The 14,555-nt window shown below is 28.4% G+C and overlaps 1 protein-coding gene across 3 annotated transcripts; it reads right to left on the bottom strand.

Moving 5' to 3' along the window:
- Positions 1–843: 843 nt before the first annotated feature.
- On the bottom strand, positions 844–12,932 carry LOC142333182 (tRNA-uridine aminocarboxypropyltransferase 1). 3 transcript variants are annotated; one of them, XM_075380136.1, is made up of 4 exons: positions 12,333–12,932; positions 9,705–9,913; positions 5,727–5,944; positions 844–1,282 (listed from the first exon to the last, which is right to left on the bottom strand). In XM_075380136.1, the coding sequence occupies exons 1-4, from the start codon at positions 12,525–12,527 to the stop codon at positions 861–863; spliced, it is 1,044 nt and encodes a 347-aa protein (XP_075236251.1). In that variant the 5' UTR covers positions 12,528–12,932; the 3' UTR covers positions 844–860. The 3 variants fall into 3 exon arrangements, with proteins under 3 accessions (XP_075236251.1, XP_075236250.1, XP_075236252.1); XM_075380135.1 differs by having other exon boundaries at positions 12,327–12,893; XM_075380137.1 differs by lacking the exon at positions 12,333–12,932 and adding an exon at positions 11,375–11,499.
- Positions 12,933–14,555: the final 1,623 nt, after the last annotated feature.

Below are 14,555 nucleotides of genomic sequence, written 5' to 3'. Positions count from 1 at the left end.
GAGCATTTAATTGTGTTTGTTGCATAATACAAAAAAAATATGATTCATTTGTATTTGTTTTAGTTGGCTGTGAAATCATAGTTTGTTCAGAGTGACGAGGAACACTATATTTTATTTTAGTTTTTTTACAACACTGCATTTACTGGTGTGTTATATAGTATATAGATGAACTGACAACACTGTAAACTGTAACTAAAAATATTGGTAATAAAAAATCTTATAAAACTTTTAGCACAGTTTACAAATAGTCACCATAAGGGACTGGACAATTTTTTTTACCAACAATAATATAATCAGGCAATTTTTGTACGATTTAAAAAAAAAAAACAGGTCCAAAACAGGTCAAAAAATACCATTAAATATAAACTAAAAGTGATAGCATCAAGGTAATGTGGGAGTTGTTTAATAATCCAGTACCACAAGGCATGTGGCAACGATGCTATCATATCATATTGGATGTTCTTTCCGAATCTTGGTTCATCTGTGAATACGTACTGTATTTCCCAATAGTGCAATCTAACAAGATCAAATTATTTAAAAATTAGATAATTGTTATTTTCTCATAAAAAGATAATATAATTAATTTAATTTAAAGAATTTAAAGTGAAGAAGGTAACAGGAAACTGCTACATTTTCTCACTTTTTCTAGTAGGCCTGGCATGTGTCAGTTATATTCTTGTAAATCTGTCATTCTTGGGAGTGATTTATGACGTGTTATGTCGCCTACAATCACTGCAGTTACAAGATTTACCATACAACTTGAAGCATTCTTTAAAATGGATGCATACAACAGTCTCTTAGACTATAATCTGATAAACATCAAAAAGCAAAATAAAATAAATCATTAATTTTTTAAAAATTTATTCCAAAGGTCTTTTATAAGATAACAAAGAATCATGATTATACAACATATGTATTTTACTATACATGAATCGAAATAAAAATAATAAATTATCATATTCACCATTATAATTATTATCATTACTGTTTGCCTGATCATTAAAGCAGTTGCTGTTGTGATTATTATTACAGTTACTTGAACTGTTGTTACAATTGTTCTGAAGAATATTTAACTCATTTTTATTCTGATTAATACTGCTGGCAATTTCATATTGTGTTTCATGAATATTATCAAAATCATGTTGAGAAGATGATAATATCATATGTAATTCAATTAAGAATTGATGAATTGCTTCAATTGTTGCTAAATACCACCTTGGACTTCCTTTCTGATGTCTCCAAAAATTTGATATTCTTGATTTTAATACCACACATGGCAATCCTAAAACAAAAAATAAAAAAAACAGATGCTTAATGAATTTTACAATTAATTAACATCAGTAATTTATTTTATATACCAAACTATTTGCATGGATTAATCTTGATTTAAGAGATTAAAATTATTTCATAAGTAATTTTAATAGAGGTAACATGTTGATTACTTTCAAAATAAGATAAGTGTTATCGAATTTCAATGGAATGACTGGTAGGAAAAAGGAACAATTGTTTTGTTACATGTGAAACTGTAGGTAGAAGATACATGTTATAGGTGGGTGCCCAGTGACAGATACGGAACACCAAATAGAGTGTTAAACAGAATTTCAGCATATTAAATATTCTTTGAACAGCAAGAAGTTGATGTATTAAATAGAAAAGACAGGAAGAGATTAGTTGGAATGTATAAAAGAGGTTTGAATCAGACAGAAGTGAATAAAATAAATGAAAGCATATAAATATGTGTGTCAATGAGTCTGAGAGAGAGACGAAGAAGGTAAAAATGTGGGATGGGAGCTATATCACAAGTTAAAAAAATAATAATGACTATACCATACTAAAGAATATAATATAATAAAGATAATAATATATTGTAAAAAATTATGGTAAAAACTAGCAACTTAAAAGATCAAACTGTTTTAAAGAAGTATGGGTTGCATATGTTTTGTGCAAGTGTGTTAGGGTGCACATATTGGAGTCTAGAGTTATGTTAATATCCAATCTTACTACATTGGCAAGGGAAGTTGAATACTTTATTTTTGTTCATTTTTTAATGAGTCACTTATTTACAAGGTAAGAAAGAGACTAAGGTGATTACAATTGGGATTTTATTGTCAAATATGAGCTGGACATCTTTAGTAATTAAAGTCAAGGTCATCTGAAAAGGAGTAATAATTTCTAAGAAAAATCCCTTTTGGCATGCCAGAAGGCGGAGGTAGATTTCACCAGTGCTGAGTAACGAAATAAAAAAGATTTCCACCTTAAAGTTAAGAAAAACTTCAAATTTACTCAATATGACAATGGCTGCATGTGAAAAAAGGTTTAGCATACGACAAGCCCCATCTTCTTACAATTCCAGCAACATTTTGGTCATCTCTTGCTGTAAGGGTTGGTTATATAAAAAATTATTTCAGACAAAAATTTTTAGAGGACTAACAAGCACTTTAAAATGATTCAATACTGTGCCTATTAAGGGAGGTTTGATTATTTTTGTCTTTGAAACCCCATTTTTTTCACCCCCTGGGCCAATGGTTGGTGATATCTAAAAAATTTACTTAAATAAGTTTTAGGGCCTTATCTCATCAGAGATTTTGGGTTGTTATATTTTATGTATCAATTTGAAGGTGATTGGCGCAAAATTACGGCAGTTATCGTGTTAACAAGAAAGTGAAATATATATAAATGTATATATCAACTTTTGAACTGAAGGTGGTTATGGGATCTGGAGGATGTGAAATGAGAAGATATGTAAAACTTTTCCAAAGTTGAATCATGGTTACCATTACAATGAGTAGCTTTCTTATGAAATCTACCTAATATAATTAGTTATGATAACGAAGATAAATAGATAAAAGAATTAGTTTTGTTGGTTTGTCTTTTTCCTTTAAGTACCAAATGGTATCAACTTAAAGGGCTTTTATTTTCATTTTGATGTTACTTTCAATCTGACAGTTTACCAGGCACATGACGATTGGTTTTAAGAAATTTGTTGTAAAATTTTATGTAGAATTTAATAAATCTCATCAATATTAATAAATTACGTGTCACTGTAACTTCGTAATTTATAACAAGCAGTTGCAGACTGAATGGTCTAAAATGGGGATTGCATGACATTTAACAATTGTGTGTACCGAACTATTTTAATCTTTTTACTTATGTTATTAGCATTTATTAATGGCTATTGATTCTCCCAGCAACTGTAGTACTTAAAATACAGAAAGGTAAAAGCCTGTACAGTGTGGGAGAATGGGCTGAAGGCTTAGTTAAAATGGTAATGAAAGCAATTACGAAGAAAACTGGTACCAGAAAATGTACAGAACACAGATAAATAATTTTAATAGTCCATGCTGCAAAAATATTGTTAGAGTCCTGAACCGGAGGTAAGTAAGAGTAATGGAAGAGAATGCAAGGGAGGATCAGCTTGACTTCAAGAAAGAGAAAGGAACCACAGATGCCATCAGGCTACTAAGGGTGGTTGGAGAAAAATATTTAGAGAAAAAAAGGGGAATGAGGCTGTGTTTCATAGATTTGGAGAAGGCATTTGACAGCACCAATTGGGAGAAATAGAGATGTTGATGAGATGTAATTTTACATAAAGAATAAGAAGAAATTCATGTCAATGTTTTGCACCAAATACTTTTTGAGAAATTAGTATGAATATTAAAAAAAAAACTTTAAACATCAACTTTCTCATTTTTGTGGAAAAAATTGCACAAAAACATAAAGATAGAAGATTTTGCTTCAAATTTTGTGAAATATTTAATTCTGAACAAATTTTATTAAAAATTAACAGTATACGATCCACAAAAATAAATAAATTGAATTTTAAATAAAAACAGAAAAATTACATCTGTACTAATGATTTTTTTTTTTACTTTATACCTGAAAAGTTTAACTGGACTACACACAGAGTGTAGTCCAAGAGGAAAATGTCCTGAGATATAGGATGAAACTATTGTGAAATAGATTTTCATGAAGTTTATCAAATATTAACATATATCAACAAAAGCAAAGTGCACATCTTACACCTAGAACTGCATTTCACTGTTAAATAATAAGTTCAAGTTATGGTCTAAATTTTATTGTTCACAGCTTTATATAGGATGTTCCTGTTGATGGATAAATCCTTAAGAAAGAAAATTAAATAATTAAATTTTATAATCAAAAGTTATATCTTTTCTGAATATTACATTTTCAATAAGTTATCGTAATATATCTTGATTTTACTCTAAAAAGAAGGTCTATTTAACAAATTACATAATAAAGAAGTATCTGTTATTCACCCCGATTTTCTCAACAATTTGATGATGTCTGACAAGGTCTTTTTTTTTTCATTTACCTGACTATGTAAACAAATAAAACTTCAGGTACTGGACGCCTTGCGATCCTTTTCAGCTTCATGAACGACTACTTTGTAGTGCAAAAGTTACTGTGTGGTATGGAGAGACTTATCAGAATATTTACCATTGGTCCCTATTTTTTTGAGAACAATACAAGCAACACAGTCACATCAGATGGTTAGGATGTTATGTTACAGCAGTTTGTAACATTGAAAATGCACCATAAGAATATCAATATGCAGTTGTAGTTCCAAAAGAAAGCTGCAACTACTCACACAGCAAGAACATCTATAACAACCAGAGCATCTTGTTTCCTGGTTTATTCATGTCAACTTGCCACACTGTTCACCTGATTTACTGGTGTGTGATTTTTTCTGTGAGGATTCCTAAAATCCAAAGTACACGCTAACAAGCCAGCAAATATTTAAGAACTGAAAAACAACATTTGCACCGAAATAGAGGCCATACAAGAGACACTTTGCGTAAGGTTACGATGAGTGTGTGTGTTCATGTCAAAAATTGCATTGCCAACAACGGTGGTCACTTGAAGGACATAATTTACAAAAAGAGGTACATGTAAGGAATGGTATGCAGTGATTTTTCAAACAGTGTACTCTAATAATAAGTAGTTCTAATTATTCATGCTTAAATGTAATGTTTAAAATGGATCACTGTTTTGCTGCACCTAGTAGAATAAATGACTAGACAAAAAGGCTGTGTATTTCTATATCATAGGAGAACCAACTCTTTATTTATAGAAATGCTGCTTACATTATATCCATTCTTTTAATATTTTTTTCAATCTTAAGTTATTAGGATTTATCTCTATTGAAATATTAGCTATAAATTATAGACTAGTTTTGTGAATTAAGTATATGAAAAATTACTGTGGTGTGAATTTTAAGGAAATTAGACTGCTACATAATATTATATTCAAGTAAATGAAAAAGATCCACTTAAATTTTTTTTTTTAATAAATCCCCAAAACAACAGACAGGTCTTTGAAATACATACTTATCAGTCTGAATGATGACACTTATCTAAATAAATAACACTTCTATTTCCAAAAATTGTCTACTTTTCATAAACAAATTATGATTCTGTCATAGAATGACATGAATTAAAAATTGAAAAAGCAGTGCATGAATGTAGTGCGAGATTAACTGTTACAAATTTCATCTACGACTGTTCACAGCGACTACATGTCTCATGCTGAAGAAGTATTTATTTAGAAAATTACAGATACATAATTTATTTTTTTATATTTTAAATAATAAGTTTAGTTCATATTTAGCCTGACTATGAAAGGATCCTTCAGCAATGTCTTGCATAATAAACACTATTGGAATTTAAAAAAAAACTTTAAACAATCTACTAATTTTCAAATGTTACCTCTAAGACGTGAATCTCTGTATATTCCTTTACTCTGATTCCATGTGGCATCAATAAATACAGCTCTAGATATAATATCTGATCGCTTTCTTGTTTCTATACTCTGCTGATTCAAATTATTACTGCTACCACTATTGGTATCATTGGTAATACTACCATTAACACAATGCTTTTTACATACTGGTTCCTCAGTATCTGATTTATTGTTTTTTTTATTTCTGTAACATAGAATAAAACAAACCAAATACTACAAACAAATTCAAATAAAGAGGGTGAATTTTACAAGATTTTGATAATATAATATTAATAATGTTCTGTACAAAATGATTAATCAGGGATAGAATGGTAAAATACAAAAATGATGTAATATCATTTGTTTTAAAAAGGTTATAATTCTGTAGATAGGAATTCTTTAATTTAAGATTCTCTCACAAATGGGCATAGATGACAAAACGAAAAACTTACATAGTTTTCTGTAGCTAAATTCATGGGGAAGTTGTTGGAACTACTCATATTTAAAGTCAAAACAAGTATATGGTAGGGTTGTCTCCAATCCTCTTTAAATGAGTTCTAGATAAAATCATAACAGAATAGTGGAAAACATTGAAACTAAATGAGATGAAAACAATAAGATTAGGTTACAGAAGGATAATCTAGATTTGTGGAGGGGATCTGGTAATAATTACAAACAATTTTGAAATAGCAAAAATTCAAATAGAAACATTAAAAGAAACCACAGAAAGTACAAGATAACACATTTTTTATTAAAAAAAGAAAACAGAATGTACGATGAATATTAAAACTATTCGAAATTTCTAAAACTATCAGTGGTAAAACTGAAATAGTTGAAGAATCTTGAAGAAACAATACAGTACAGCACCTAGAAAGATCAAACTCAGGAAGGAAAACAAATAAAATAGAACTAGCCTAGCAACAAAAAAAAAAACAAAAATCCTTCTTTTAATGCAAAATTTTAGAACTATAACACAACCACTAGTCCAGAATGCTTATATGCTGCAGAAACGATGTCAGTCAAAAAATTAAGATGAAAAAAATAATTAAAAAGAAAGAAAAAAATTGAAGTTATAAATGTAAAAATATTTTGATATCAAATGAAGAAATTTACCATGAAAAAATAATGCACTTATAAGAAAATGAACACTAGGCTTTTACAGATGCTTGAAAAGAATAGATCGCAAAAGAATCTTTAATTGTCTTCCTAATTTAAAAAAATTAAAATAACTGATTTTTAAGAGATTGAAAAAGATCTAAAGGGATTAAATATTAGAGAAGAAATTTTGGGATGAAATGTTTCTTAGATAAATTCCAACTTTCAGGAAAATCCAAGAGAAAAAAGATTTTCTCTAAAAAGAGAAATGAATTTAATCAAAGAAGGAAAGAGAATGGCGGAAAATGAAACAAAATGCAAAGCAAAGGTTGTTTTTTTAATTCAATCTGTAAATGGCCCAAAAAAATGTTCTGTACTGAGATAATGTGTTCTGTATAAAGAAAAAACTTAAAAACACCTTAAAATCTAACTGTAATATTATATTTGACAAAGGAAAAGATATGAATTATATTATACAACAGTTACTGATTTCTTACAGCAGAAATTTTAGACTGTAATATAATAAACAGCTTAAGAATGCAAGAAAAAATCTTATAGTACAGTGCAACACAATTCTTTTAAGATTATATCCTCCAGGGAAACAAACTGCTGCACCAAAGAGCTGTCAATAAATTACAAAACCATAAAATTAAGGTTTTTAAATGCCTATTACCATTTAACATTATATCAGATTCTATTACACTACTTTCTACAGTTCTCATGTAACATCTAGTTTAAAAATAATATTAAAACAAAGAGAATAAGAATAAATTTTGGATTATTATAAGATTTCCAAAACTATGTGCTACAAAATGTATTACATAAACACTCTTTCATTTCTGAATTACCATATCTATAAAAATTTACTAAAAATTACTTTTTTCTGCTATTTCTAGGAATAAATACTATTGGTCCACAGTATTACTTATTATTTGTTTTTAAATCGTAAAAGTGGCTATCCTTAAATATCAAATAATTTCTAACAAAAATGTGCTTCATTCAATTTTTAATATAGAAATTTTAATTGAAAAGGTAGGTTTTACTATTTCACTATTACACAAAATGTAAATATTTGAAACTGAATATACTTTTCCACTTTTTTGTCAGTAAAACACTAAATCAAAGTAAACTGCTTTATATATTTATTTATAACTACTTTGATATTTTTAGCTATATTTTGTTTTTATTATTTTTATATTATAAATTTGATTAAATCTGTGCAACTTCTTTACAATTACACAATTTACCGTCAAATGGTGTATATCTACAAATTTCTATCATAAATTTAACGAAAGAATTTTTAAGTTCCTTTTTCACAGTCAACATTTAGCTTTTTTGTAAACTCCTTCCCATCATGCTTACATAATTGATTGTTATCAACTGAGAGTAATGTTCTAACAGAAACAACATGAGGCAGTCAGCAACATGATATTTTCAAATCATATCTTACAGGCATCAGGTTGATTGATTATGTTTTTATACTAAGTATATTTTCTATACCTCTTTGCATTTAATTTTTTAATTCTATTGAAAACAAAAGTAATTTGGCAAAATTAATATGTCTGCTATAGATTTCAAAACATAAAATAAAATTTAAAAACTTATTTTTAAAGCAAAATTTGTTAATATTTGAAATGTTTTGAATATTATTTTTAAAGATTAAAAGTAAAAAAATATATATATTTATTTATTACATGGAATATAAACCACCAAAGCACAGTAATTAGATAAGTAAAATTTGCATATTAATTTCTAATAATTAATTTTTGCAGGATCTTCAGTTGGTATTGAAGTCTCTAACTACATTAAAACATATTCATTTTATAATTTTTTCTAATTTAAACATTTTGAAATTTATTATGAAAATACTGTATAAGCAAATTCTGTTTTCCAGTACTAGAATGATGTAATATTTAAAAAGTAATATTTTTCTTTGTTCTGTGGTCATTATTGCCAACCATTTGATTGTATTTTTATTACGATTTCAATTAAATAATCATCTTCGAATGTGATCTGGTGGTCATCATTTTACTTTTTTTTTAATATTTATAAATGTAATATTTCTCAAACATATTCATTTTTTTAATTTTACAAACTTCCAAAATCTCTAAATTATTTTTGCAATCAGTATATACTATGTTTGCATTCCAACAACTTATTATGACAGTAGTCAATATGTTCATGAATTACTTGAATTTTCAAAAAATTATAAATATATATTTTTGTAATTATTTGGGAAGATAATGTGTACTCAAAAGTTAATAATCTTGGCATATGTTGTTTTTTTTTTCCGCACTGATTGTAAATATACAAAAAAAGTGTCGCTTTATTGTAGTTTTTGATTTATAAAGATTTTAAAATGAATAAAAAAAATTACATATTCCCACAGCATAAATGGTAATGTTTTGAATTTGTATCAATATTTTGTGTTTACAATTTAAATCAGCTAATTTAATATCTAAGGCAACTATTCGTTAAGACAAAGTTAGCGAACATAGTGAGCATTAAGTTATGTTGATAGTGTATGAAGTTCTATACATGTTATCATTAATTACCTAGCCTAACCTAACTTTAACTACATAATATTTTTATTTACTAGTTTCAATAAAGTTCATTGAAACTTAAGTTCTGAACTTCATACAATATCAGAAAACATAACCCAATGCTCACTAACTTTGTCAAATTTAAAAACTACATTAGAGCGACCCTTTTTTTATATATTTGTTATCAATAGAGTTAAGAAATTTATTGTTTAAGGTTAGGAAATTTATTTATTAATATATATTAATATTTTTAATAGCTTCTGTTTTACATTAAAACAAATAATGATTACAAGAAAATTTATTTAAAATATGTTTAAAAATACATACTTTTTACTAAAGATTTTTATAACGTCATTAACTGAATATGCATCTTTATGAGGGTAAATTAACACAACATTATCATTTGGTTTATAATCTGGAATACATGGATATGTAAATATCTGTACATCGTCAGGTGCTAACACAGCAGCATGAGCTGCAGTACTTTTACCATCAATTTCTTTGGCATGTTTTATAATATCTATCTTTACTGGCAACTGAAACATAAAAATAAATATATAATAATATAAATAAAAGTCTTTGTTATGTCGTTTTTATGTTTATAACTAACTGAAAATTTAATAAAGTTTCCATTATAATAATAATAACAGAACATAAATTTGTTCAATGGCTTCTTTGAAAGGACTACAGGGAAAGTCTCTGAATAAAACCAGGGAACCATGCAGTCCTGTTTTTGAACTAACTTATTTGATACTTGGAAATAAGTTTAGGAAGGATATCATCCAAATAGCAAACTAGGCAGACAGAACAGGAAAATGTTGTCTTTAATTTCACTTTGACTGTGTTGCACATTGGTTTGAACCAAAGCAGAAGGCCCCCTCAGTCACAGTGTTTGAACCAGAGGGAGGTTGTAGTTTCTTGCCCTCATTCTCTTCAATGCTGCTGGTATTTTTTTTTTGTTCTAAATTCACTGCAAAAAAAAATTAAATTAATCATATGCTGACAAGGAATTTTGTTGCATTGATTTCACAAGGTAGGTTCTAACTGACATTTTTGTCAAAATTGAGTTTTATACAGTATATGAATATACTAACTGGGCTTAATTTAAAAATATGACTGTTAAAATTATAACATTAAAAACGTATGCAAGAATCATCAATATAAAGTTTATCAGACATTTTTTAAAAAACATTTCTTTGGATTCGGGGGACCCCAAAACAGATATTTGCATTTATCCATATCAATCATAAATTTGTCACAAGTTAGTTGGTTAAATGATTTATTTTCTTTACTGAAAAATTCAAGATAAACTAGAAATGAGCTGATTTTACCGATATAAAAACTGATCAATTGCCAAAAGCAATATTGGTAATTAGGTCACATTTTGAATTATTTTTAATTGTTCATCAAATCAAATTAAATTAAGTTGTTCATGAAATTAAATTTTTAATTGTCCAAGAGAATCCCTAATGGCATAAAACTTTCAAGCATTGAAAGATAACAAAAAAGTGAATAAAAAATGTTGTTACATGCTTTTAAAACAAGAGCAACATTTATATAATTTAAGTTAAATAAAAGAATGTAATATGTCACAATAGGTGTTCAGAGTCAGTGCACGTTATTAAAAATTTATTTAAGAAGAAATTAAAAATTTAAAGGTCTTTCTATCAGGTCACACAGCCCCTGACGATTCAGCAGCTCCATGTACACTATATAGGCCAGCTCCGCATTACATTCAGTTGGTCTTCTTCTATCAATCTTCATGGACTCAATTTACAAAATACAATATATATTCTTTAGCAATGTATCATTTATATACACTTATACATAATCTTGAATTATTCATTCAAATATATTACAGGATCATATCTAATTATGGTGATAAATGTCTAATTTATTTATTAATTATTTGAACCAGCAGTAAATACATAAAGTAATTAACCCAAACCAAGGTACTACACCAAAGCAGTTTATTATATCAACAGTAGGCTACTTACAAAAAAATATTCTAATATCCATTCATTATAATAAAGAGGCTGGCAGGTGAACGGCATGAAAAAACAAACTTTACAGTCATAAAAAAATTTATATATTGCTTACATGCTTCTGTGAAAGTAACTGACTAACCAAAAATGCATGTGCTCTTATACACTTGGTAAATAGCTTCTGGAATATTCCTGTAGTTTCATGAAATGAGGTGAGAGGGACAACACTATTCTAGAAAACTCTCATTGCCACAAGTAAGATAACAAATGTCTGTATTTTGTAATTAGTTTCTTTCAAAATGTTTAATTTTAATCTTTTTAAAAATTTGTTTTTTTTTCAACTTTTTCCATCTTGCAAGGGAGTAGTTGCCCCCTTTGCTACCCTCTGGATATACCCATTTATGTGTTAAAAGGCTATTAAACAATAAAAACTGTGGGTACTGTGTAATATAATAAAAGTCTTTAGCATTTTTTTAAGGGTCAATTTCTATTGTCATTAGAGCTAAAAATTACAAAAGCATTCAGTATACTCACCCACTGTTGACTAAAGGGAATCAATTCAGTGAACATGCTTTAGCTGTTTGAATCTTACCTTACTTCCATGTCCTCCAATTTCCATGAGGCTATTCCTAGACTTTCTTGATATTATTGTCATGTGGTTATAAATGATACAGTTTGGCAACTTACCCAGGACTTAAATTTCAATATTATTTTACATATAAAATATAGTGGGCAAAATAAAGAACAGAAGCAATCACTGCTACTTCCTTACAAAATGTTTCATCTAACCATTTCATCCTATAGATAATGGGTTGAAGTAAAGCTATACATTTTTCACAAGCCGCAAAATATTCATCAAGGAAAAAAGGAAGGTAACTAAAAATGAGTGCCAGGCAGTATAAAAGTGAATAAGTAATTAACATTAGATAAAATTAGGCTAATTGTAACTGATCTATCAACTTACACTGACTTTAGGGATATGTTCTTGAATTTCAGCAACAGGAACGTAACAGGTATAACAGAAATATTTTCTAGATTTATTACATTTTGGGCAACTACTTCTTTCATCAATTGATGCTAGTAATTTCCACTTATCTGATATTTTTAAACCTTCAAATGATACAGATTCATCAGAAATGTTTTTAAATTCAATAGAAGGGTCCATTCTCTTTATTAAACAAACACTGATTACGAATAACTCTTATCATGAAAAAAAACATTACCTCACTAAGGTTACATTACAAAACATAACCTAAAAAGAAACAAAAATTCACACAAATTTTTAAAAAATAAATTTATTCTTTCCTATGAAACAAAATAAAATGTCTTATAAAAATATTCAAGGAAACAACCCGAATAACCACAAACCGAAACTGGACATAATTACTGCAAAATCACATGTAGACGTCAACAATAAACAACTAACTTTGCGACAAGATTGTGTCTAGATTTCATTTGTATATGCTGACGTATAAGATAGGAAAAAAGACTATAAAAAAATTTTTAGACTCCTTCCAGTTCATACACAAATTTTTAGGTTTTTAAAAATACGAATTCCCATTTTTTTATTTATGTACAGATATCAAACCACACATTTTACGCAGTAGGCTTTTTTCTTTTTTTATCATAACGGTCAGCTATGAAAATGATTTAAAACTACAAGTTTATGAGACATCGAACCGAACGTATTTAAAAAATAAATCGTTTTTAATAACTTTTAAAACGTTTTCGTTACTACCATACCCAGCGACTTAATTCGGCTAAATTGTTCAAAATTATTTATAATATTGTTTTAGTTTATAGTTTTAAACAGCAGATAGGATTTAATTTTTTTTGTCATTTAAGGAGAGCCACTTGATATATATACTTTATGATAATAATAGTTATAATCTGTAATAATATTTTATATCTTTCAGCAACATAATCTTTGCATAATAAAAAGTGAAAATGAGACAATAAATCGGAATTATCAGAACAATTATCAGAATATCGGACAATTATCAGAATTATTGGAGATACTATTACGACAAATGCTAAAACATTAACAACCTTGCATGGACAGATGGCTATCATTGTTTCTATAGTTCATGCAAACTATTATTGCATGTTACTCATGTAAACTGAATGTTTAGAGTATTTAATAATTTTCCAATCGAAAGAGAATTCAATTATATGACCTGTGATAAAAGCACACTACACCACCATACTAAACAAATGTCAAAAACCCAGTTACTACAATGATCCTCATTTTCTTAGTAAAGATTTATTGAACATAAAGTCAAAATTAAAAGAAGTTCAAAATAAGGTGTGGAGATAGAATGAAAACTCACAATCCATAGAGATGAACAACCATAAAAATATCTAATTATAGAATATACTGCAAATTTGTTGTCTTTCTTGTCATCTGTACAATACATGTGCTGGAAGTTTGCCTCTCGCAAACTGCTGTGTACTAGTCATTGTATTGTACATGTATATTGTTTTACTAGTATGTTACGTTTACATTTTATATACAATGATAAGCCCGCGTTTCAATGACAGGCCAACGTATTAAATGCGTTAAGGCTCAGAAGTATCTCAATATGTTTCTGAATGAGAAGTTGCAATTCAATTCAAGAAGCACCTTCAACATGTTGCAGAGAAGGCCTGTAGTGCCTTCATGGCAGGAACGTCATGCTACTAGGAAGTTGGGCAAGTTGATTTCCGAAAAGATCTGGGAAGTTGAGCAGCATGGATTTGATTTATGGCAAGCTAGATGAGATGAGACAGAAGACGAGCATATACACACGATCTCTTCCCAGATACTAGTTGCTTGCTGTGCGCCTCCTGGATTCCCCAAACAAGTATGCCACACAGTTTTTTCAAAACACAGTGTTTTTTTGAACAAGCTGGCGAGATTCAGACTGGCTGATACGTGTTTATGCCCGCAGTGCGGGGTGTTACATGACACTTTTCATGTGGTATATGAATTCATGAAATATGATGAGAAATGTAACAATATCATTTGTCGACTGGACATTCTCAGGTCAGTGCTGAATTTGCATCAGAACTAGGGTAACCAGGCCGAATTGTCTATTGAGGAATTGATGGTTTATCTATCAAAAGAAAAGATATCGAAGGGGGTTTAGTCACGACTTGGCTTCCTTTGTCTCTTTTGTTTTTATTGTTCTCGTTTCTTTATTTTTGTTAATTC

Source organism: Lycorma delicatula, chromosome 12, assembly GCF_047948215.1.
Source record: "Lycorma delicatula isolate Av1 chromosome 12, ASM4794821v1, whole genome shotgun sequence".
NCBI lineage: Eukaryota > Metazoa > Arthropoda > Insecta > Hemiptera > Fulgoridae > Lycorma > Lycorma delicatula.
This window is presented reverse-complemented; position numbering and strand designations above follow the sequence as displayed.

Excerpts from the sequence above, each read along its gene's own strand:
- LOC142333182 (XM_075380135.1), bottom strand. The coding sequence starts at position 12,527 with ATGGACCCTTCTATTGAATTTAAAAACATTTCTGATGAATCTGTATCA. Across the intron at positions 5,945-9,704 it reads ATAAAAATCTTTAGTAAAAA|AAATAAAAAAAACAATAAAT; the intron begins GTATGTATTTTT and ends TCTATGTTACAG. Across the intron at positions 1,283-5,726 it reads CAGAGATTCACGTCTTAGAG|GATTGCCATGTGTGGTATTA; the intron begins GTAACATTTGAA and ends TTTTTGTTTTAG.